The sequence below is a fragment of the Camelus ferus genome, chromosome 3, assembly GCF_009834535.1.
Source record: "Camelus ferus isolate YT-003-E chromosome 3, BCGSAC_Cfer_1.0, whole genome shotgun sequence".
NCBI classification, from domain to species: Eukaryota; Metazoa; Chordata; class Mammalia; order Artiodactyla; family Camelidae; genus Camelus; species Camelus ferus.
Genome location: NC_045698.1, coordinates 24,277,931 through 24,302,275, shown reverse-complemented (window position 1 = coordinate 24,302,275; position 24,345 = coordinate 24,277,931). Strand labels below are relative to the sequence as shown.

General features: G+C 40.3%; 1 protein-coding gene across 2 annotated transcripts in view; it reads left to right on the top strand.

Annotated features, from left to right (window-relative positions):
• The first annotated feature begins 8,397 nt into the window (after positions 1 to 8,397).
• The window catches only part of AGXT2 (alanine--glyoxylate aminotransferase 2), a 43,818-nt gene continuing 27,870 nt past the window's right edge, over positions 8,398 to 24,345 (top strand). The window contains exons 1-2 of one of the 2 annotated variants that reach the window (XM_032470872.1): positions 8,398 to 8,570; positions 24,053 to 24,138. In XM_032470872.1, the coding sequence (XP_032326763.1) occupies positions 8,483 to 8,570; positions 24,053 to 24,138 (174 nt within the window). In that variant the 5' untranslated portion in view covers positions 8,398 to 8,482. Of the gene's footprint in view, positions 8,571 to 24,049; positions 24,139 to 24,345 lie in introns of both variants that reach the window. The other variant, XM_032470870.1, reaches the window with a different exon arrangement.

The following is a 24,345-nucleotide window of genomic DNA, read 5'->3' as shown; positions in this document are numbered from 1 at the left end:
TATGAATTTTACATAGATAATAGCATATATCATTAAGCATCTTAGATATTTTCTTCAACCAGCTTTGGGTTTTTTAGACCTGAACAGCTCCAGGTTATTGGTTTTATCTGCTGTATGCAATTGAGCACATATATGCAATCTATTTGTTAACCCCTGTGTTAATCAATCTCCATTTCCACTATTATAAATGACTCTGTAATGAACATTTTTAAGCAAGTCTCAGATTTTAAGTATTTGCAACACTTTCTCCAGGATACACAACTACAGGGGAAATTATTGGATCATATGGAACACATATCTCAACATCTTCTTGATATTGATAACTTGCTTTCCAAAGTGGTCGTACCAATGCATACCCCAGTCAGCAGTGTAAGAGTTTTCATTCCCTTCTTAATCACTGCCAAGTGTTGTCAGATATTTAATTTTTGACAATTTGATGGACATAAAAGACTTTATTGCTGCTATTTCCATTTTCATTGTCCTAATGAATCTGTTCTGTATCTGAACAACTCACCCTTGACTTGCGTATCTTTGATGCCATCTTTGTCATCTTCTGAGTTTCTACATAAGCCTTGAGACCACATCTGGGCTTCTGTTCCAGTCCAGTGGTCAGTTTGTCTGTCCCTGCTCTCATGTTTCTGTGTTTTATTACCCTAGTTTTATGCAGTCTTACTATCTAGTAAATTAATTCTTACACCCCCATAACTTCAAATTTATTCTGGCAATTCTGGGCCATTTATTCATCAGATGAATTTTGAGATAAGCCTATCAACTTTCCCAAAAACTTGTGCTGGTAATTAAATTGTTGTTAATAGAACTTATGTGTTAATTCTGGGACAAGTTACATTTTTATGAGTGTGTCTTCCTAATCTTGAACGTGGTATCACTTCATTTACTTTTGTCTTTAATAAAGCTTTATGCTATTCTTCATAAATGTTTACATGTGTTTTATTAGATTCATCCCTAGGCACCAAAAAAATCTCGTTGCTACTGTAAATGGTATCTTTTTAAAAATTATCTTATTCTACTAAGCGGTTGTCTCTTATATATAGAAATCACTGATTTTTTTTTAATATTGATCCCATATCCTGGAACCTTATTGAAATCTAATTATTAGTACTCATAATCTGTAGGTTTTCTCGGATTTTCCATTTTTACAACTGTATCATCAGAATGTAACAACTTTGTTTCTTCTTTTCTGGTCCTTAGACCTCATTTCTTTTTTCTGATCTATTTCTTGGGGTTGGATTTCCAGTACAAGGTTGAATAGAAGCAGAATAGTGGACATTCTTTTTGTTCCTGACTTTAAAGAAAATACTACTAAAATGTCACCATTAAGTAAGTCTCCTGTAGGTTTTTACAGATACCCTTGGCTGTGTTAAGAAAATTTCTTTCCATTCCTTGTCTGTTAATAATTTTTTTATCTTGAATTGGTGTTAAAGGCTCTCAAAATTTTTTTCTACATCTATTGATATGTTAATGTAGCTCTTCACCATTATTCAGTTAATATGCAAATTATTACAGAGAATTTATTGAGAGAAAATACTTCAATGTTAAGTTACCCTCACATTCTTAGGGTGAACTCTACTTGGTCATGATGTGTTTTTGCAAACATTGCTGCATTCAATTTGCTAACATTTTATTTAAGAATTTTACATTTATGAGATTCATCTTTTGTGCTGCTTAAGATATAGCTTTCTGAGGTGATTTGTAAACAAGGTAAAATCTTCTAAGATTATGGAAATTCCTCTTTCTCCTTGAAATTCTACCCATATTTGCTTTATATATTTTGTGACTATATTATTAGATATATATACATTTAAATATTCAGTCTTCCTAACAAACTACTCCTTTCATCATTGAATACAATCCCCTTTACCCTTAATGATTCTCTTTGTCTTAAAACATTTTTTTTTCCTGGTACCGATATTGCTACACTAGCTTTCCTTCAGGTGGTAGTTCTCTGATGAATCTCTTTCCGTTCTTTTGCTTCAGTTGTTTTAAGTTATTGTTTTAAGTGTTTCTTTTATAAACAGGGTATAGCTAGATTTTGTTTTCTCATACAAATGGAGAATTTTTTCTGTTAGGTGATAAATCCATTCCCTTTTCCTCATTGGGAGCACCTTTCCTTCATTCTTCTTTTGCAATCTGAATCTATTTGCAATTTAAATCAACCAACTCTGTGATAATCATTGTAGGAACAGGATATAATTAGAGGTCCTAGTCAGAGAATTCACTGTATCTGAGGGACCGAGGTTAGGGGCAGCTCTTCTCCCATCCCTGTTTCAACCCTGGCCATAGGGAGCCAGATTCTAATGACTCTCCTCCTGATGCAACTGGAAGAGACAGTGAGCTTAGGTTGTGACAGTGACAGTGAGCCCTATACACAAAACTATTTCTGCCATACATTCTACCAAAAAGAAATTAATTTGGATGTTCAAGGCCCTCCTTTTAACTCTTCCTCAATTAAGTGATCTGTCAGTCACTCAACCACACGCATTACTGAACAACACTTGACGAACACTGTGTTCCAGGCTCGGTGCTAGGATTCAGGAAGAATTAGGCACATGCTTTTTGTTCTCTTGGGGACTACAGTCTAGTGGGAAGGCTGAGGTAGCCATTGTGTCTGGTCTCACTAGACTGACTTTTTATTCAAAAACTATTGTCTAATAATTCCAGGTGAGACTTGACCAAAGAGTTCACCATAATACACAAAGAACTTTGACTCTACACCATTTTTCAAGAAAATCAGTACTGCCCCAAAGTCTAAGAGTGTCTGAGCCACATCTCCGTGCAGATCTTCTCCCCAACACACCTGCCATTTCTGCACCTCAGTCCGAGCAGCCGCACACGCTCCCCTTCCGAGTCCACTCACTGTGAAATGGAACACCTGTACGAGGCGGGCTCACGTATGCTGGGTTTTATCTGGAATCCTTACAAACTGTTTTCCTTTCCTTCAATCCATCACTCCTAAATGAGTTAGGAGAGGGAAAGAGTCACTTTGGAAAAGCTTTTATTTATCCTTAGTAACTCTTACAGACCCTGCTCTGTTATTGGCAGAAGGTTAGGGTCAACGAGTAAAGTTCACTCAGGATTTAACTGATAAATCATTAGTGAAACTGTGTGCAAATAAAACCTCCCTATAATTATTAACATGAGGACAGAATCTCCGTCTCTCCTCATTTGCCAATTATCTTTTTCAAGGAGAAATACCAATATTTTCCTGGCTAGTGAACTATATTCTGTATTTTCAAAGTCATTCATTATCTGGGAAATAGAGAAAGCAAGTCTCTTAACTAACATCCTGTCCCTCCTATTTACCAGTCATCGGGTAGTGCTAGATAAAATGAAGAACATTACATCTGGCCTACTTAAAGGAGAGAGAACAAAAAGAACCAGATGTTTCTTAATGTCCCTGTAACTCAGAGATAATTTCTGTTTAATAGTAATTTTACCTGTGACCCTAGAGGAAGATCTTGGATTGCTATTTCAAATGACTCCTAGACCTGGGGGATCTATGTTTCCTCTTCATCCCAGTTTTCAGATTCAATGGATATCACTGTAATTCTAAAAAGATCAAAAGACCCAACATCTTGAAAAAAAATTGTGTGCCATGTTAGTTGAATTATGAATTGATGCCATCTTATTAGAGTGCATTTAAAATACACATACTTCTTTATTGAAGTATAGCTGATTTATGTTGTGTTAGTTTTAGTATACAGCATAGTGATACAGTTATACGTATACATTTATTCTTTTTCATATTCTTTTTCATTATAGGTTATTAAAAACTATTGAATATAGTTCCTTATGTTAAACAGTAGATAAAATGTACATACATTTTGACTTAGAAATCCCTCTTCAAGGACTTGTCCAAGGAAAAGATCCAGTGCACAAAATTCTGTGTTCTAAGATGTTGGAGAAAATATTACTGTCCATCAATAAGGACTTACTAAATAAAATATATGGGCTTATTAAATAAAATATATGGTGACTTCCAGATTCTTCAATATGTAAAGAGCTTGGAAGATGTCACTCCCATTGAGGAAGATGGACAAACTGAAAACAATTGACTTTTCTTGAACCCAGCAAAGAAGTGAGGTTGCAGAGTGAAACATCACTCTGAAATCTAGAAATACAGGCAAATATTAAAATTCCCAGCCAAGATTTTCTTAACCTGGAGCCATAACTGGTAGAAATACTTAAATAGGAATTTTTGATAAACTGCTGGAGACTGAGTGTAGACTAGCATGAGAAAGAGAAGCTCCCTGGTTGCCAGAGTTTTAGGAGGTCCCTAAAATTTAATGGCATTACCTACAGGAACATCACCAGGTTTTCATGGTGATGATCCCTTTATTGCTCTGCCTGGGGAAGGGGGAGGGGAATCATCATGAAACAAACAGACTTCGCGTGAACAAAGTTCTGTTCTCCAGGGAGACGACTTTGCCAGAGCCCTGTATCAGCTGTGTTTCACTCACACACCAGCCACCTATATGATTCCCACCTCACCTAAGGGAGAAAAAAGAACATAATCAAAAGGCATAAGGGCTTCAAAGAAACAGACTGGCAAACTGAAGCCAGGGAAGGGAATAGAAGCAGAAATTTTTTCAGTTTGTACTCATAGAGAATCACAGCCCAGTCCAGAGACATAGGCCCAATTAGAGACTGAGATCTAATCATAAGATTTCAGGGCTCCACTCCTACACTGTGGGTGGAATGTAATTTGGAGCAGCCTCTATGGAAAACAATATGAAGATTCCTTTAAAAAATAAAAATAGAATACCATATGATCCAGTAATCCCACTCCTGGGTGTGTACCTGGAGAAACCCTAATTTGAAAAGATACATGCACCCCCATGTTCACAGCAGCATCTTTTACAATAGCCGAGACATGGAAGCACCCTAAATGTCCATCGACAGATGACTGGATAAATAAGATGTGGTATATATATATATATATATATATATATATATATATATATATATATATATAATGGAATACTACTCAGCCATAACAATGAATAAAATAATGCCATTTGCAGCAACACGAATGGACCTAGATATTATCATACTAAGTGAAGTAAGTCAAAGAAAGACAAACATCATATGATAACACTTATATATGGAATCTTTAAAAAATGATATAAATGAATTTATTTACAAAATAGAAACAGACTCATAGACACAGAAAACATAGTTACCAAAGGGGAAAGTGGAGGGGAGGGATAAGTTAGGAGTTTGGGGTTAGCAGATACACACTACTATGTATAAAATAGATAAACAACAAGGACCTAATGAATAGCACAGGAAACTATATTCAATATCTTGAAATAACCTATAATGGAAAAGAATATATGTATACATATAAAACGGAATCACTATGCTGTACACCAGAAACTAACACAACATTGTAAATCAAGTATACTTCAACTTTAAAAAAAAAAGATTTTAGGGCTCCAGTATAATAATAGTGGGTTGCAGCTCTAAGTGCTGCCCTGGCTCTATTTAAAGAGAATTTCTTAGGGAAGCCCTAAGATAATAGGAAACAAAAATAAGAACACTAGGGGAATTTGAATCCTCTGGCACCTACAACTACGGAAAACATTAAACACATCCCAGCTTCTAACCAGATTAACATAAGACCTCACACTGAAGGCTTATTTACCTCACGTCTTATTACCCAATATATCACGTGCAGCTTTCATCAAAAAGTTGCCAGAGATGCTAAAATGATAGGGAAAAAATCACAGTCTGAAGAGACAAAGTAAGCACCAGAATCAGACTCAAATATAGCACAAATATTGGAATTATCAGACAATTTAAAACAACTATGATCAATACATTAAGGGCCCTAATGGAAAAGGCAGGCATTATATAGTATCAAATGAGTCATGTAAAGAGAGAGATAAGAGACTCTCAGTAAGAATTGAAAGGAAATCAAAAACACATAATAACAACAAAAAATAAGAGAAATGAAAAATATCTTTGATGGGCTCATGAGTAGACCGAATAAGGCTGAGGAAATAATTGGTGAACTCCGAAGACAGGTAATAGAAATTTCCCAGATTAAAATGCAGTGAGAAAATTAAGTGGAGGGAAAAAAACATACAGAATCTCCAAGAACCGTGGGACAGTTTCAACAGGTGTAATAAATGTGTAATTGAAATACAAGAGGAGAAGAAAGAACGGGGAAGATATAATGGCCAAGAATTTTCTAAAATTAAACATATCATGGAATACTATGAAAGAATTAAGAATGATAACTCAGATCTCTATATTTTGAATGAAAAGCTATATTATTGACTATAAGTAGTTTAGGAAACAGCCTGTATATATGCAGGCATACACAAGTATAAAAATTTTTCTGAAAAAATCTTTACAAAAATATAGGTTAGATTTGCTCTGATTTTTATTTTCTTCCTTATGTTTTTCTAAGCTTGAGTTTGTTATATACACAAAAAGCATCTATTGTATTATGGTAATCAAAATAAACATTTTTCCTTTTAAATAAAGAAGGTACAACTTCTCGCTTTGAAGGTATTCAGATGCTGTGTTTGCTCCTGACCCTAGACAGCCTCTGATGCTGTGGGCTGCCTCTCACCATGACAATCTTTAAGCTTTCAGCCCAAGAAAAATTTCACATCAAAGGAGTTTATCACCTACAGTGTTCACAAAGGCAAAATGGAGCCCAGCCCAGTGGAGTTGAAGAAGGTATGCTAGACTCTAGGAACTCAACATTTTCTCACCCCAGTCCAACAGCGTGAATAATTGGCCACCCCCGGGAGGGGCCGTGTCACCACTGGCCTCATTGATGTCGGTCATTCCCACAGTGGTTGACCAGCTGTATCACAGCCCCCAAGACATAAGAGGCTGGGAGCTGGAAGCCCATGCCAAAGGGGACAATTTACATTGAATTTAAAATACTTTTTGCACTTACCTGATGCCCTCACTACTTGTGGGCAGTTGGGGTAGAAGGTGGTTTCCCAGATGTTGATGGAGGATGTGGCCAAGCCAACTGTCCTCCCTGAAGGGTGATATTAGATGTCCACTTTGTACAGTGCTCACCCAAGCCCACACTTGTTGGAGGAGATCATTGAAAGGATGTGACCCCTGGTTGACCCATGAGCTGCATCCAGACACTCAGAGGCTCCTCACCTCCTTTTCTGTCCTTGGAATATATGTTCTGCCCATCATTCCCACAATGGGAGCTGTTCCAAGGATTCAGCCTTGAGCAAGTAACATGGATATTACTGGATGGTGTAGATGACTGAACCCAGCTCATCGGGGTTCAGTGTACATGGCTGACCCAGTTAAGCCCTCTATATAAAATTTTAAGAGTCCAGTGGGCAGATGCAGACATCTACTTGCCCAATGCTCATATGTAAATTTCCATTTGTTAAATCTGCCCCCTACTCATCTGGAGTGGCCTGCCTCTTTCTTCTATCTCTCCTCGTCCTCCATGTATGGGAGCCAGCTCTCAAACCAACATCCCCCAGTCTCCTAGCTCCAACTGTCTTTGTCACTGTCCCCTCTTAGTCACTGCCACGCGAGGGCACATGGACGCCCACTCCGGAGCAGTGGGAAACCCAGCAGAGATATAATCACGGCAACCTGCATGGATTTTAAAAACATGGCTCTGAGTTGGGAAAAAAAAAAAAAAAGTACATATATTTACATAAATCAAGAACGCATTGGCCACAAACAATACACATACCAACAAAAAGTTATATATTCAACACACAAAATAGTTCCTGTGGAGATGAGGGATATCAGGGAGGCAGGAGTGACAAATGGTAATTTAAGAAATTAAAATGTAATAAAAATAAAGCACCCAAACTCCTCAGCTCTCAATGTCTGGCCCTGTTTGGACACCTAAGGGGATGCGTAGCTTCCAGAGCAATCCCTAGCTGTTTGGTGCCCCTTCTCCTTCCCCACGGACTACCTCCTTCGTCTGTCCCTCTTCTCTTCCTCCAGGACCCCCAATGTCAATACCAGTGCCTTTATCCGTTCACTCCATGAATATCCTCCTTCTCACTCTTACTCACACCTCTAGTTTCTCAGTCTCTGACTCCTTCAGTGGGATCTTGACCCCCCTACACACACACACACCCATCACCATCCTGATGAGATCCTGATAGGACAGAAAACTAACAATATAGCCCAAAGACTGCTTTGCCTGCTCGCCTGCCTTCTCTTTTTTTGTCTCCTCGCCTGCCTTGTTTTTTGTTTTTTTTTTTTTTTTTTTTGTCTACCACTCTCCTTCCCTCTCCCGGAAGTCCTTTCCTCTTTCTCTCCCTTTAAGGCACTGTTGCCAGCCCTGGAAGCTCTGGGGCCTGCCGGAAGTGGAGGCAGTAACCACTCCAGGACTGCCCCCCGGGAGCTCCTCCCCTTCCGTCCTAATCTCAAAGTCCAGCTGGTCAGTGAGCAGTGGAGCCCTTCCTCCAAACGGCTTCCACAGGGATTTGCCTCCTGCCTGGGAGACATGACTCTAGCCTGGAGACGTGTGCTCAGAGCTTTGCACCTGGAGACCTCATCGTCCAAGACCCCCAAGACATGCCCTTCTCTGAGCCGTGAGTGGAAACCAGGGGGACATGGGTCAGCAAAGAAACAGTGGGAGGGCACGGGCTGAGCTCTGGAGCCCAGAGCTCTGGAATGTTAGACCTGGATGGGGTCGTAGAGACAGGTCATCTAAGACCTGTGGGCTAGACCTCACCCTGTCAGACCCAGTGCCCCCTTCTCACGGTCCAGTGTTTTGTAATGCTTTCTTTTGTCCTAAAATGAAATTTATGGGTAATAAAACCCAACTATACACAATTTCAAAGCAAAAACAGTCACTGTAATATAAAAAAGAAATAAAAGGAAAGCAATTCAAAATAAAGAATTAGCTGCTAGTACGTGGATGCTTGAGGATAACTACTTTAAAAGCCATGAAGCATCCTCACAAATTTCCACCATGCCCTCAGGAGGTGGCACCACCCCCTCGATTACTGACAAGGAGATGGAGCCCCAGAGAAGTACGGTCATTTGCCCAAAGTCACCCAACGCAGGACTAGACCCTGAGCCCTCTTCTCCCACTCAGACTCTTCCTTTTTCTCCAGCTGGGAACAGAAAATATGAGGAGACCTCCGTAGCCAGTCATTGGTGACTTCATATATTATTCATATATATATATGTATACATACATCCTACACGCTCGAGATTTTCACATGTATCTGGTTTCACTAGCAGCCCCCGCCTCCTCACCAGCTATCCTGGTGCAGACACGAGCATCAGCATCTCCACGCTGATGTGCTCTCATGGGACCCTGTGCCCCACAGGCCCTAAACACACAGAGAGGACCCTTTTCCATTCCTTAGCGTGATCAATTTTATCTTGATTTTTCTCCTTATCTTTCCTTTTCCTCTCTCCTTCCTTCCTCTTCCTTTTTTTTTTTCCTTAACACTTGCAACTCTTTGGAACCAAATACATATCTGATGCTTTCTATGCATTATCTCCTTTCATCTTCGACCAAACTTCTCAGGGAGTACTATTGTCTCATTTCACAGACGAGGAGACAGAAGAATAAAGGATAATTAAGAAATCTGCAGACTCATAGACATAGAATACAAACTTGTGGTTGCCAGGGGGACAGGGGGTGGGAAGGGACTGGGATTTCAAAATGTAGAATAGATAAACAAGATTGTACTGTGTAGCACAGGGAAATATATACAGGATCTTGTGGTGGCTCACAGCAAAAGAGAATGTGACAATTAATGTATGTATGTTCGTCTATAGCTGAAAAATTGGAATTTGGAATTTGACACAACATTGTAAAATGACTATAACTCAATAAAAAAAAAATGTTTATATAATCTGGTCAAAGGCAGAAACAGAAAAGTGACAACTTGGAATTCAAAGCCAGTCTGTCTGACTCCAAAGTCAGCATGATTCCGCCAGGCCCTTTCTTACCTGCTATTCTTCCAGTTCTGTTTGGATTTCTTTTTTCCCCTCAGTCATGGGTCTTTTGCCAGAACATCATTTAATTCTAACATTTTCTGAGAAGGAGCTAGAATTATACCCAGAGTCTTATGCTCAGTAAGGAGGATGCTACACTGAAAGTACCAGCTGTTGACAAAGCAAGATGAATATCCTCTCTGCTGGCCCTTCCCACTTCCTACCCCAGCCCCAGGGGTTGTGGAGCTGGGCTGATGGTGGGAATAGGTGTCTTAGAAATCTTAGAAATGGCACATGAGGTGCTTAGAGATCTTGATCGACTCACTGGGGCCTCCTTCACATAGCTCCATCAAGGAAACTATGGAGGAGAAGTCATCTTGAAAACCCATGACGTGTAGACACGGAGGGCACGCTCTTTTCCTGGCCTTTCAAAACCCTTTGGGACTTGGCTTCTACTTCTTTCCTACTAGTCCTAAATATCTGCCTGCTTACGTTTGTTCATCCAAACACACACTCATTGAACACACCCTTCTTAAGAACCAGCTGGGTGCAAGTATACATTTTTCCAATAAGTATTTGAGCACCCACTGTGCACCTGTGCCACAGACCAAGCCCCAGTGAGCAAGGCAAAACCTCCGCCCTGATCTATCCCAGTGGGAGACACCGAGCATAAACAGATAAACAAAGAAATAAGAAAAAACATCCAATGGAGATGTATGCTGTGAATAAAACCAAATCACACTGAGAAGATAGAAAAATTAAATGGGGGAAGGGGGATCCAGGGTTAGATAAGATCACCAGGTGTTACGTGCTGTCAGATAGGCAGAAATAAAAATGTGTCGCAATCCTTGGCAAACACCTGTGAATATATTGTGGGTTGTATGTGTGCCTACAATATTCAGCCTTGCCTCTGATAGGCCCAGTCACTTTAGGCTATGTTCACAAAGTTATAGAGGCAATTTGTTTTCAGTATAAAAAAGTAGAGAAAGTATCTCAGTGGTGCCTTGTTTCTTACTAACTAAATGTGTAACGTGCCCAGGCAGTTGCGGTGTGTGCATAAACGCACCGCTTTGCTCTCATTTGCCTTCTCCCCTACAAGGGCTGCAAAGGCAGGCAGACTGATAGCAAATCCTGCCCATTTCCAGCTGAGAAACTTTCCAAGCCTCCTGCAAAGGCTCTTCCAAGAAAAACATTCAAATTAGCCCTAAAGGCAGGTGTTCCTTCTGTACTGCCAGGCCATCCTTGCTGATCTAAGCCCAGGGGGCCAGGAGGGGCTCAGGGAAGGCCTGCTCCCAAAAGTGCCAAAAGGAAGGATGGAGCCACCAGCCTTGGAATGAGGCAGAGCTCTTGCTTGTGAACAACGGCAACTGGCCCTGGGTTACTTAAGCAAAAGGACAGTCCTTGGAAGGAGATGTAGGGAGGGAGAGAGGGGGCTGTGAGAATCAGCAGGAAGGGGAAGGGGTGGGCAGGACTGGACATGGAAATACACCCGGGAAGACCCTGCAGGAGTAGCGGGAACTCCAGGCAGGAACAGCCTCAGAAGGTCCTCATGGCTCTGATCAGAGCCTCCAGCTAGTCCCCTGATCCGGGACCTCTGCTCAAGACTACAGATCCAAAGAGAGGACATCTGATTCACCCTTCAGAGGTCTCATGTCCATCTCTTGGCTTCCCTGGCGGGAGACAGGCACCTAGTATTACTATCCTATTGATGCAGGAAAAATGGATGTGGGGTGTGAGGAGGGCCATGTCCCAGGATTCAGTTGAGCCCCTGGGACGTGCCCTGCCAAGTGTGGGTCCCTGGCTTCATGCAGGAAAGAATTCAAGAGCGAGCCACAGTTGAATAAAGGTAGATTTATTTAGAAAGATACATCGAAAGGCAAGAGAAAGGCCACGAAATGTGGGGGTTGGGTGCTCAGATTAGAGTAAAAGTAAGCTTACACTCCATAGACAGAGTGTGGGCTGTTTCTGAAGGGGTAAGAGAGAGAAAGAGAGCTCGGCAGCCAGGAGGCGCCAGTTTTTATGCTCAGTGGCTTCATATGCTAATAAGTGGAACGGCCAGTCTAACTAGCCTGGGGAAGGGGCTGAGATTCAGGAAGTCAGCCACTTCCCACTCTTTGACCTTTTCTGGCTAGCCTTGGGACTGTGGTGGTGCCTGTGGCTATGTTATTCACCGTGCTAATAGGTTACAGTGAGCATATAATGGAGCTCAAGGAAGTCAAATCTCCCACCATCTTGAGCCTCAAGGCCTACTGAGGGTTGAATCTTTTGCCATTCTGGTGTTAATTGTTGTGTTGTTCCTTGAATGGCTGTGCCCTGCCCTCTTCCTGTCTCACTATCACTCAGAGCACAGAGTTCAATCAAGAACTAGCTTCCTCTGTAACTCCCTGCAGACTGTGGGACAGTTGATGAAGGGACAAAGGAGGTGGCTCTCAACCCTATGGTGGGGGGGGCGTTGGGGGGTGCTTGAAACTGCGAACTCCTCCCATTTAACCACAGCCTCGGCTCTAAGGTGAATGATAAAATTGTCATAAAAGGAAACCTTTCTTTCCTAATTCACTGGCTATCCTAGGTATCAAATGAGATACACAAAGTGACAGGTTTTTTTTAAGTTACCTAATATGCTGTGCAGAAATAGGGCATAATTAGCATTTTAATAAATCACCTTAATGTTCTACCGAGTATGTCCATTGTGTATTTTCAAATATTTTATAACTTTTTTTTAATTTGAAAGAGTAAGCAAGCTCCTGATAAATACCCAGTCTCTGTTGAAAGCTGGTTGTGGATATTAGAAAAATCTTTATCGTTACAGAGACAATTTCCCCTAAAATTTTCAAATGCCCACAAAAGTGGATTTCTTTCACTTACTGTGCCCAACAGGTTTTCACTTTTCGATACTATGGTTTTGAGGGAAAGAAAACAAAGTTAAGGTTGTTGCCGGTGGATACAACTGGTGTTCCAGGTTCTTGTCCCGTCCCAGAAAGAATTCAGAGACAAGATGTAGTGGTTTAAAAAAGTAGAGTGAGGATTTATTAAAGGATGGATAGTACACTCTCAGGGGAGATTGGTCAGGCTCAGGTGAGCAGCTGCCCTGTGTATCTTTGTCAAGTTAGTTACATAGGGTATAAAAATGAATGGGCAGAATATTCACTGGGGAGGTAAGGACTTGGGGTCGTGTTCCCTGATTATCATTCCAACTCCACCTTCCCAAAGTGGGGAGGGATTTTTGTCCTTACTTAGTCTGGATCGGAAGTGTCATGGCATCAGTGCATGATAGGTACTTCTGATCTGCAAGGCTAATTTTATTGAAATGAGGGCAAAATGAGCAAAAGATTACATTTGGACAGTAGAAACTCCTGCCTTTTCTCACCTTTCTTTATTGGTCTCCAGGCCACTCATCACCCCAAAAGGTGTGACCCCTTATCAGCCCAAAGGTTCCTGCTTTTATCTGCCCAGGGACCCCTGCTGCTTACATGATGTGTGGTTTTCCTGCATTTGATTTGTGCCCCTCCTTTCTGCCCAATTCCTGCCATTTGGTCTGTGTCCCCTTTTCTCTGCTCCTATCTACGTATGTGCCTGCTCTAACAAGGTGACTTGTCTGTTGGTGAGCATTAGGCAGCTGTTAAATCTAGTTACCCACTTGGCAAGAGTGGTGGTGGTCTCCAAATTGAATGCCATCTTTTTTTTTTTTTGAAGAAGAAGAATAGTAGGCTTACAATATTGTCTTAGCTTCAAATGTACAGCAAAGAGATTCAGTTATACATATTTTTTCAGTTTCTTTTCCATTACAGTTTATTGCAAGATATTGAATATATTTCCTGTGCTATGTATAGGTCTTTGTTGTGTATCTATTTCATATCTAGTTGTGTATCTGTTAATCCCATATTCCTAATTTATCCCTCCCTCTATGCCTTCTTTAAATGTCTTGAGTTGTTTACATGAATTGAGTGGAAATTGTTAAATTTAATGAATTTAATGAAAATTATTAGCTGTCATCCATGTTTAACATCAGGCTTAAAAAGGAACATCAGACCATCTAAAATGATAAAAGAAGAAATTTAAAAATGCCTATACAGGGGGAAGGGTATAGCTCAAGTGGTAGAGTGCATGCTTAGCATACACAAGGTCCTGGGTTCAATCCCCAGTACCTCCTCTAAGAATAAATAAATAAATTAACCTAATTGCCTTCTCCCCACAAAAAAAAAAAAAAAAAAAAAAAAAACCCTAAATAAATAAATGTCACTGTTCAAAAAATTTTTAAATAAATAATAAATGTTTTTTAAATGCCTATACAGAAATAGACCTGGGATTCAGTTTTATTAATCCAGATCTCAGTTTTCCCTTCCCCAACCCCTCTTGGATACATCTTCCTCCATACACACACACAGTCCCCATGCACACACACACAAATAGGCTTGTGCATGCGTGCACACACACAATTTCCAGGAGCCCAAGAGAAGCTTTATGGACCCTCAACTTCTATGTCATCCTCAAAATGCAGACTATTTTGAATAAAGATTGCAAGCAACTATGTACATCTTTAGATTTTGATTTTTTTTTTTCCTAAGCAAATCATGGAAACCAAAGCATTTTTGTTTCTTTTTATCCATCACTTATTGTTTTTACTGTTATTTTTGAGTTTGGGTTGTTTAGTGAGAGGATTTTCTAGATGTTTTGAGATGTAATCTGGACTTTTGTTTCTTTTTTTCTTATAGTTGATTTACAATACTATATTAGTTTCAGGTGAACAACATAGTGATTCAGTATTTTTATAGATTATACTCCATTTAAAGTTATTATAAAATAATGCTATATGCCCTGTGCTGTACAATATATCCCTGTGTCTTATTTATTGTATACATAGCAGTTTGTACCTCCTAATCCCCTACCATATCTTCTTGCCCCTCCCCCATTCCTCTCCCCACTGATAACCATGAGATTGTTCTGTGAGTCTGTTTCTGTTTTGTTATTTTGATTCATTTGTTTTATTTTCTAGATTCTGTATATAAGGGTGAGATGTTATCTAGATTTATTTCACTTATTAAATAATTATTTTTCCTAGTTACTCACTAATCTTCCTTCCTTCCTTCCAGCAGAATTTTATGTATTTCATTTTGAGCCCTCATTTCACTATCATATTCCTATCAGTTTGGTGAATAAACGAATGAACAAATGAATATACCTAACTTAACTATTTAAAATCCAGACTTTTCCTTCATCGAATCTTTCCAACTTTCTTTCTTACCCCTCCACTTACTTTCATAATTCCTGTAACTTTGGAGTCAAGAGGCTTTTCAGCCTCTTCAATGGGTAAGTCTACTTTTGCAGATAGGAAAGTGAGACTGAATGAGTAAAGAGAATTTGAATTCTCAGAAAAACTAGATGTTTTCCCCCGTCTCAGAAGAGTAACTAATGTAAAGAGACACAATGAAAAGCTTTTCAAAGGGTGAAATTCTCAGAAAACTTAAGCTATCATTTTTTTGTCATTTCCATGCATGGATAGCCAAAAGCCACTTACTTTTAAAGTAAGAGCAAATTAATGACATTCGTGATTATTTAGAGCAGAAAAGTAAATGAGATCTCTCTGAAAGAAAATATACTCAGAGCTGTCACTTTCCAGCTTCATTTAAAAACACAATCGTTCATTGTGTTTCTCAGGACAGTGACTTCATAGTCACACAAAACACCGACATTAAGTCCATGGATTCAAACCTTCATGCTGATCAAGAGACATCATTTCCTCAGCTCTCTCCACCTGTAAAAATTGTTTCAACACTGACCTTGAATCTTCAAAATTAGCAGCATTCTTTTCCAAGAGTACTTGTATAAGGTTTTTAGACACTCTTCCAGCTCTGTTGTTCTCTGTTTCCATTAGTCATCCCAGTGCTACAGAGGAGTCAAAATCTGTGCTGGAAAGGGGGTTGGGTGGAGGTGGCCAGTGAAGGAGCAAAAGAGTACCAGGCTGGGAATCAGAAATTCAGAGTTTCGAGGAAGACGGAGAAGATGGCGGAGTAGAAGGATGCTCGCAGGTCACCCTCTCCCACAAATACACCAAGACCCACATCTACAGACCCACTCAGCCAACCAGAGCACTTGTGGAACTCCGACAGAACATCGCCCTCTTCAAAAGATAAAGACGCCAAAAATCTGGTAGGAGAAAAGGAAAAAAGAAAGAACAAAAGGCAAAGCAGCGCGGGACAGGTCCCGCGGGGAGGGAGCGGCAAAGGAGGACTGGCGCTCACTCGCTGGGTCTCCCCTCTCCAACTGAGAGGCCAGCAGGACGGAGGGGGAGCCTCCGAGGCTCGGATCTATACAGAGCAGCCCTTGACTAACAGAACTAAGTTAAACGGGCACAGAGCGTCCCCCCGACACCCAGCCTGAGACGCGGGCCGGCAGCGGCGGGCAGGGCCAGGCTGCACAAGCGGGGCGGAGGACGGAAGTGGCTGCACCGAGGCAGCCCCGGGGGAACGCAAGGGGCTGCGCGCCGTGGCTGTGGGTGCACAGGGCAGAACAACCTGGGCCCTCCATAAAACAGCAAGGTTGATGTGCTCTCGGGGGAAGGGTGCACACCCCCATCTCTGAAAACCCGCGGAAAGTTTTCGGGGGAAGAGAGGCGGGGCTCAGGCACAGCCGCCATATCCTCCGCACTGAGCACTCAGGCGGGGGCGGGGGCGAAACCTGCATCCGCACCGAAGGGCTTGGCAGCCTCAGAGGCCAGACTGAGACTGGCCTGCAGCCCGGGGCAGATAGGATCCTTCCACCCTGGTCCCTCGGAGAACTTGCTCCACAAAGACAAACAAGGAGCTGGGTTTTGGCTCGGAGCAGGGACAGGGCTGTCCCTCGGTCTTCCCCGAGCCCACCCGCGGAGCGCCGACCAGGGCGGAGCGCCGACCAGGGCGGAGCGCCGACCAGGGCGGAGCGCCGACCAGGGCGGAGCGCCGACCAGGGCGGAGCGCCGACCAGAGCAGCGGAGCTACCGGCCGCGGCGCAGGTAGAGCGAGAGCGGCCCCCCGCCTTTCGGGCAGGAACACAGCCCCTGACCGAGGTGCTGGGAGGGGGCACGACCCGCCCTCCTACCCGGCCAGTCTGCAACATCTGACTGCGGCATCCGGAGGGGCAGCGACCCGCCCGCCCACAGCAGAGAGCTGCACCTGACCCAGTGTTAGGAGGAGGCGCAATCTGCTTTCCGACAGGTGCTCAGAGCAGCACAAAAGAGGGCGCCAACGGAGGGCCTCTGAAAACAGCAAGCTGAGCTTCCAAAACAGGACGAAGACACAAAGACTTCACATTAAAAGCACACAGACTCCAGGAGAACACCGACAAACCCCCCCCCCTTTTTTTCTTTTTAAATCTGTTTTTACCTGTTCTATTTTCTATTACTCTCTTAATCTTTACTTCTTAATTCATTTCTATTTCTCTTGGGTTTTGATGTCCTGCTATTGATTAGACACAAGTTTCAAATACATCTATTCATCTCCCCCCCCCCTTTTTTTGTAAAGGTTTCAAAAGGACGTCTCAACCTGATTAATACTCTGCTTCAACTCACTCTTCTATTATTCATTATACACTGTTTTCAAACCCTCTTTCTCCCTTTTAAAATTCTTTCTCTCTCTCTCTTATTTTTTTTTTCTTTTTTTCCTAAGTTCTATTCCTAAATAGGCATCAGATAGATTAAAATCCTTAAGGACCAAAATAAACAACTGATACTCCATAAACCACAGTGCCAAAGAGGTATGAGCAAGATGAAGAAGCAGAAAAACCTTTCCCAATTAAAAGAACAAGAGAAATCCCCTGAAAGAAAGATCAACAAAATAGACATTGATAGCCTACTAGATCAAGATTTCAAAAAAGGAGTGATCAAATTGCTGAAGGAATTAAAATAGATAGTGTTTAGAGATATAAAATATGTCAAAAATGAAATTGAAGCTATAAAGAAGAGCCAAGTAGAATGGGTAAACTCATTGACAGAGATGAGGAATGATCTAATAGCTGTGCAAAGCCGACTAGATAATGCAGAGGAACGAATTAGTGATCTAGAAGACAGGGCAATAGAAAGCACCCATTCAGAAGAACTACAAGAGAAGCAAATAAAAAATAATGAAAATAGCATAAGGGACCTATGGGATAATATAAAGCATCCCAATCTTCACATAATAGGGGTCCCAGAAGGAGAAGAAAGATCAAAGGGGATTGAAAAGATTTTTGAAGAAATCATGACTGAAAACTTCCCAAACTTAAAGAAGGAATCAGATATCCAAGTACTGGAAGCTCAGAGGGTCCCAAACAGGAAGAACCCAAATAGACCCACACCAAGACATATCATAATCAAGATGGCCAGAGTCAAGGATAAAGAAATGATTCTAAAGGCAGCAAGAGAAAAGCAAAGAGTAAGTTACAAGGGAACCCCCATAAGGCTCTCAGCTGATTTCTCTACACAAACACTACAGGCCAGAAGGGAGTGGCAAGATATATTCAAAGCCCTGAATGAAAAAAAGATGCAGCCTAGGATCCTTTATCCAGCAAGGCTATCCTTGAGGATAGAAGGAGAAATAAAGAGTTTCACAGACAAAAAAAAAGCTGCAGGAGTTTAGCAACACTAAACCCATGCTAAAATAAATATTGAAAGGGCTATTCTAAATAGAAAAGCAGCAGGATGCTACAGAAATGAGAAACACACAACTGGAAAGGTGATAACTCATGAATTACAAATAAAGTAAACATGAAATTATAAAAGAAGACATACAAATCACTGAGAGTGGGAGAGGGAGGCAGGGAAATATAGAATTTTTTTTCTTTCTTTTTTAATTTTTGTTAACAGTAGGATGGGTTTGAGATCATGTTACTATCAGTTTAATAAAAACAGTTATAGTAATGGGTTGACAGATTTACAAAAACGGGTAACCACAAGCCAAAAATTTACAAAGGAGTCACAAAAATTAAATAAAATCCATGATAATACAAAGGAAAATTACCAAACCACAAAAGGAAGAAGAAAGGAACAAAGAGGATATACCAATTCAACTGCAAAGATAAGTTCAAAATGGCAATAAACACACATCTATCATTAATTACTGTAAATGTTAATGGACTAAATGCTCCAGTCAAAAGACACAGAGTGGCAGACTGGATAATAAAGCAAGAACCTTCAATATGCTGCATACAAGAGACCCACTTTAGGGAGAAGGACACATATAGATTGAGAGTGAAAGGATGGAAAAGGATATTCCATGCAAATGGAAAAGCCAAAAAAGCAGGTGTTGCAGTACTGATTTCAGACAAAATAGACTTTAAAACAAAGGCCATAAAGAAAGATAAAGAAGGACATTTTATAATGATTAAAGGAGTGATACAAGATGAGGATATTACACTCATTAATATATGTGCACCCAATATAGGAGCACCTAAGTACATACAAGAAGTACTAACAGAGATAAAGGGGGATATTGATGGGAATACAATCATAGTTGGAGATTTTAACACTGCATTAACATCACAAGACAGATCTTCCAGACAGAAAATAAACAAGGCAACAGAGAAATTAAATACTACAATAGAAAAACTAGATTTGGTGGATATTTTCAGAGCATTACACCCCCAAAAAATAGGATATACATTCTTTTCAAGTGCACATGGAACATTTTCCAGGATCGATCATGTACTTGGGCACAAAAGAAACCTCAACAATTTTAAGAAGATAGAAATTATCTCAAGCATCTTTACTGACCACAATGCCATGAAACTGGAAATCAACAACAGAGAAACAAAGGAGAAAAAAAGGAAAGCATGGAGATTAAACAATATGTTATTGAAAAAACAATGGATCAATGAGGAAATCAAAGCTGAAATTAAAAAATACCTTGAGACAAATGATAATGAAAGCACAACCACTCAAAACCTATGGGACACAGCAAAGGCAGTGCTAAGAGGGAAGTTTATAGCGATATAGGCCTTCCTCAAAAAAGAAGAACAATCTCAAATAAACAATTTAACCCACCACCTGAATGAATTAGAAAAAGAAGAACAAAAAGCCCCAAAAAGCAGCAGAAGGAAGGAAATAATAAAGATCAGAGAGGAATTAAATACAATAGAGATTAACAAGACCATAGAAAAAATCAACCAAACCAAAAGCTGGTTTTTTGAAAAAGTAAATAAAATCGACAAACCTCTGGCCAAACTCACAAAGAAGAAAAAAGAGAGAGCACAAATTAGCAAAATAAGAAAGGAAAATGGAGAAATTACAACAAACAAAATAGAAATACAGAATATCATATGAGAATATTATGAAAAACTATATGGAACCAAACTGGATAACCTAGAGGAGAAGGACAAGTTTCTGGAAACATACTGTCCACCAAGACTGAATCAAGAAGAATCTGAACACTTGAACAATCCGATCACTAGAAAGGAAATAGAAATAGCAATTAAAAACCTCCCTACAAATAAAAGTCCAGGACCGGACTGCTTCACCGGGGAATTCTACCAAATATACAAAGAAGAACTCATACCAGTCCTTCTCAAACTCTTCCAGACGATTGAAAAGGAGGGAGTACTCCCAAACTCATTCTATGAAGCCACCATCACCCTGATACCAAAACCAGTCAAAGACACTACAAAAAAAGAGAATTATAGGCCAATATCACTGATGAACATAGACACCAAAATCCTCACCAAAATTTTAGCAAATAGAATCCAACAACACATAAAAAAGATTATACATCATGACCAAGTGGGGTTCATCCCAGGGACACAAGGCTGGTTCAACATACACAAATCAATCAGTGTAATACATCACATCAACAAGAGAAAGGACAAAAACCACATGATCATCTCAATCGATGCAGAAAAAGCATTTGATAAAATTCAACACCCATTTATGATAAAAACTCTCGCCAAAGTGGGTATAGAGGGAACATATCTCAACATAATAAAAGCTATATATGACAAACCTACTGCCAGCATAGTACTCAACAGTGAAAAACTCAAAAGCTTCCCACTAAAATCTGGGACAAGACAAGGATGCCCACTATCACCACTCCTATTCAACATAGTCCTGGAAGTCCTAGCCACAGCAGTCAGGCAAGAGAAAGAAATAAAAGGGATCCAAATTGGAAAAGAAGAGGTAAAAGTGTCATTATATGCTGATGACGTGTTACTATATATAGAAAACCCTAAAAGGTCCACACAAAAGCTACTAGAGCTGATTGAAGAATTCAGCAAGGTAGCAGGTTACAAAATTAACGTTCAAAAATCAGTTGCATTTCTTTACACTAATGATAAATCAACAGAAGAAGAAAGTAAAGAAACAATCCCCTTTAAAATAGCACCCAAAGTAATAAAATATCTGGGAATAAATCTAACCAAGGAGGTGAAAGAATTATACACAGAAAACTATAAACCACTGATGAAGGAAATTAAAGAAGACTTTAAAAAATGGAAAGATATTCCATGCTCTTGGATTGGAAGAATCAATATTGTTAAAATGGTCACACTGCCCAAGGCAATCTACAGATTTAATGCAATCCCTATCCAATTACCCAGGACATATTTCACAGAACTAGAAAAAAATCATAATAAAATTCATATGGAACCATCAAAGACCTAGAATTGCCAAAGCATTACTGAAGAGAAAGAAAGAGGCTGGAGGAATAACTCTCCCAGACTTCAGACAATACTATAGAGCTACAGTCATCAAGACAGCATGGTATTGGTACCAAAACAGACATATAGACCAATGGAACAGAATAGAGAGCCCAGAAATGAACCCACAAACTTTTGGTCAACTCATCTTTGACAAAGGAGGCAAGAACATACATTGGAATAAAGACAGTCTCTTCAGCAAATGGTGTTGGGAAAACTGGACAGCAGCATGTAAAACAATGAAGCTAGAACACTCCCTTACACCATATACAAAAATCAACTCAAAATGGATTAAAGACTTAAACATAAGACAAGATACAATAAACCTCCTAGAGAAAAACATAGGCAAAACATTATCTGACATACATTTAAAAAATTTTCTCCTAGAAGAAATAAAAGCAAGAATAAACAAATGGGACCTAATGAAACTTACAAGCTTCTGCACAGCAAAGGAAACCAGAAATAAAACAAGAAGAAAACCTACGGAATGGGAGAAAATTTTTGCAAGTGAAACCGACAAAGGCTTGATCTCCAGAATATATAAGCAGCTCATACGACTCAATAAGAAAAAAATAAACAACCCAATCCAAAAATGGGAAGAAGACCTAAACAAGCAATTCTCCAAGGAAGACATACAAATGATCAAAAAGCACATGAAAAAATGCTCAATATCACTAATTATCAGAGAAATGCAAGTCAAAACTACAATGAGGTATCACCTCACACCAGTCAGAATGGCCGTCATTCAAAAATCCACAAATGACAAATGCTGGAGAGGCTGTGGAGAAAGGGGAACCCTCCTACACTGCTGGTGGGAGTGCAGTTTGGTGCAGCCACTATGGAAAACAGTGTGGAGATTCCTCAAAAGACTAGGAATAGACTTACCATATGACCCAGGAATCCCACTCCTGGGCTTGTATCCAGAAGGAAATCTACTTCAGGATGACACCTGCACCCCAATGTTCATAGCAGCACTATTTACAATAGCCAAAACATGGAAACAGCCTAAATGTCCATCAACAGGTGACTGGATAAAGAAGATGTGGTATATTTATACAATGGAATACTACTCAGCCATAAAAACCGACAACATAATGCCATTTGCAGCAACATGGATGCTCCTGGAGAATGTCATTCTAAGTGAAGTAAGCCAGAAAGAGAAAGAAAAATACCATATGAGATCGCTCATATGTGGAATCTAAAAAACAAAAACAAAAACAAACCAACAAACAAAAACAAAGCATAAATAAAGGACAGAAATAGACTCACAGACAGAGAATACAGACTTGTGGTTACCAGGGGGGTGGAGGGTGGGAAGGGATAGACTGGGATTTCAAAATTGTAGAATAGACTACACTGTATAGCACAGGGAAATATACACAAAATGTTATGATAACTCACAGAGAAAAAAATGTGACAATGAGTGTGTATATGTCCATGAATAACTGAAAAATTGTGCTGAACACTGGAATTTGACACAACATTGTAAAATGATTATAAATCAATAAAAAATGTTAAAAAAAAAAAAAAAGAAAGAAATTCAGAGTTTCCTTCTTGTTCTGCAGCTAACTAGCTTGGTGACCCCAAACAAATTAATTTACTGCTTTAGGCTGGTTTCCTCATCTATAAAATGAGCATTTTGACCAAAAAAAAAAATCTGTTTCCTTCTAGTTCCAAATTTTTTTTCCTAAACTTTTCTTTATGGGGTACTGGGGATTGAACCCAGGACCTTGTGCAAGCTAAGCTAAGCTAAAGGCTCTACCACTGAGTTATACCCACCCCACATCTCCAAATATTTAATGATTCCTCTGGCTCAGCTTTTCTTGGCTTTGTTGTGGTCTTGTGCTGTCCTGGAGTTTGCATTGTGTTCTGCAGGAAGCTGTGTCTTCCAGATCTGTTTGTGTATATTGATTATTACCTTGCATTATCTAGCACCCATCTCTCCTCGTTCCCTATGAAAATAGTCAACAGCCATTCATTCCTTGTTCATTGGCGCCAACCCAGTACCAGAACCGGGATAGGTGCTGGGATTCAGGCACTATTCAGCTCACAGCTTAGAGATCATCTCTATTAACACAGAGGATATACACCAGCAACACCCTACACTAGCAGAGTCTGGTCAACTGAACAGAGAATTGTAGCTGACACATGGTGGAGAGGGATGGGAGTAGGGGTTGGGGGGCGTGTTGAAGGAGGAGCTTCCCAAGATTGTGAGGGACCAAAAAGGGAGAATCCATGACTTCTCCTAACGTCCTCCACACCTTTCCTGACTAGATTCAAGATTCTCTCTTTCCTCCAGAAAATTCATTATTGCGGTATCTCAGTTTTTAAATCCAAGCTAAAGGCTGGTTTAAATGAATTTCTCAAAACTAAGAAATAAAGAAGATTGCCTAAGGACCTTGATTCAGGTTAACTGTAAGTTATTTTTACCAATGGGCCTGTGTGATGTTTAGTTGAGGATCCTAACCCACTTCACTCTCAGCAGGTGCTTTCTGGACGTCTGTAACCAAGCTCGGTCTTCATACAAAACCCAGCATGCCTCCGTGTGACTTCACACCTGAAAGATACCAGGTAAGAGTCAAAGGTTTAGGAAAAACCCAGGGAAGTGGTTCTTCCTGAGAAGGCTAAAGTAATTGTTTCCCCAAGAAAGACCCACAACAAATGGTCCTGCCTTCCACAGAGCCATCCACCTCAGATACCTTTCCTTTAAATCACTGGGAGCATCTGAACTCTCTGACTCCATTCAGTGCTGTTGTGAGAGATGGTGTGAGAGAGAGA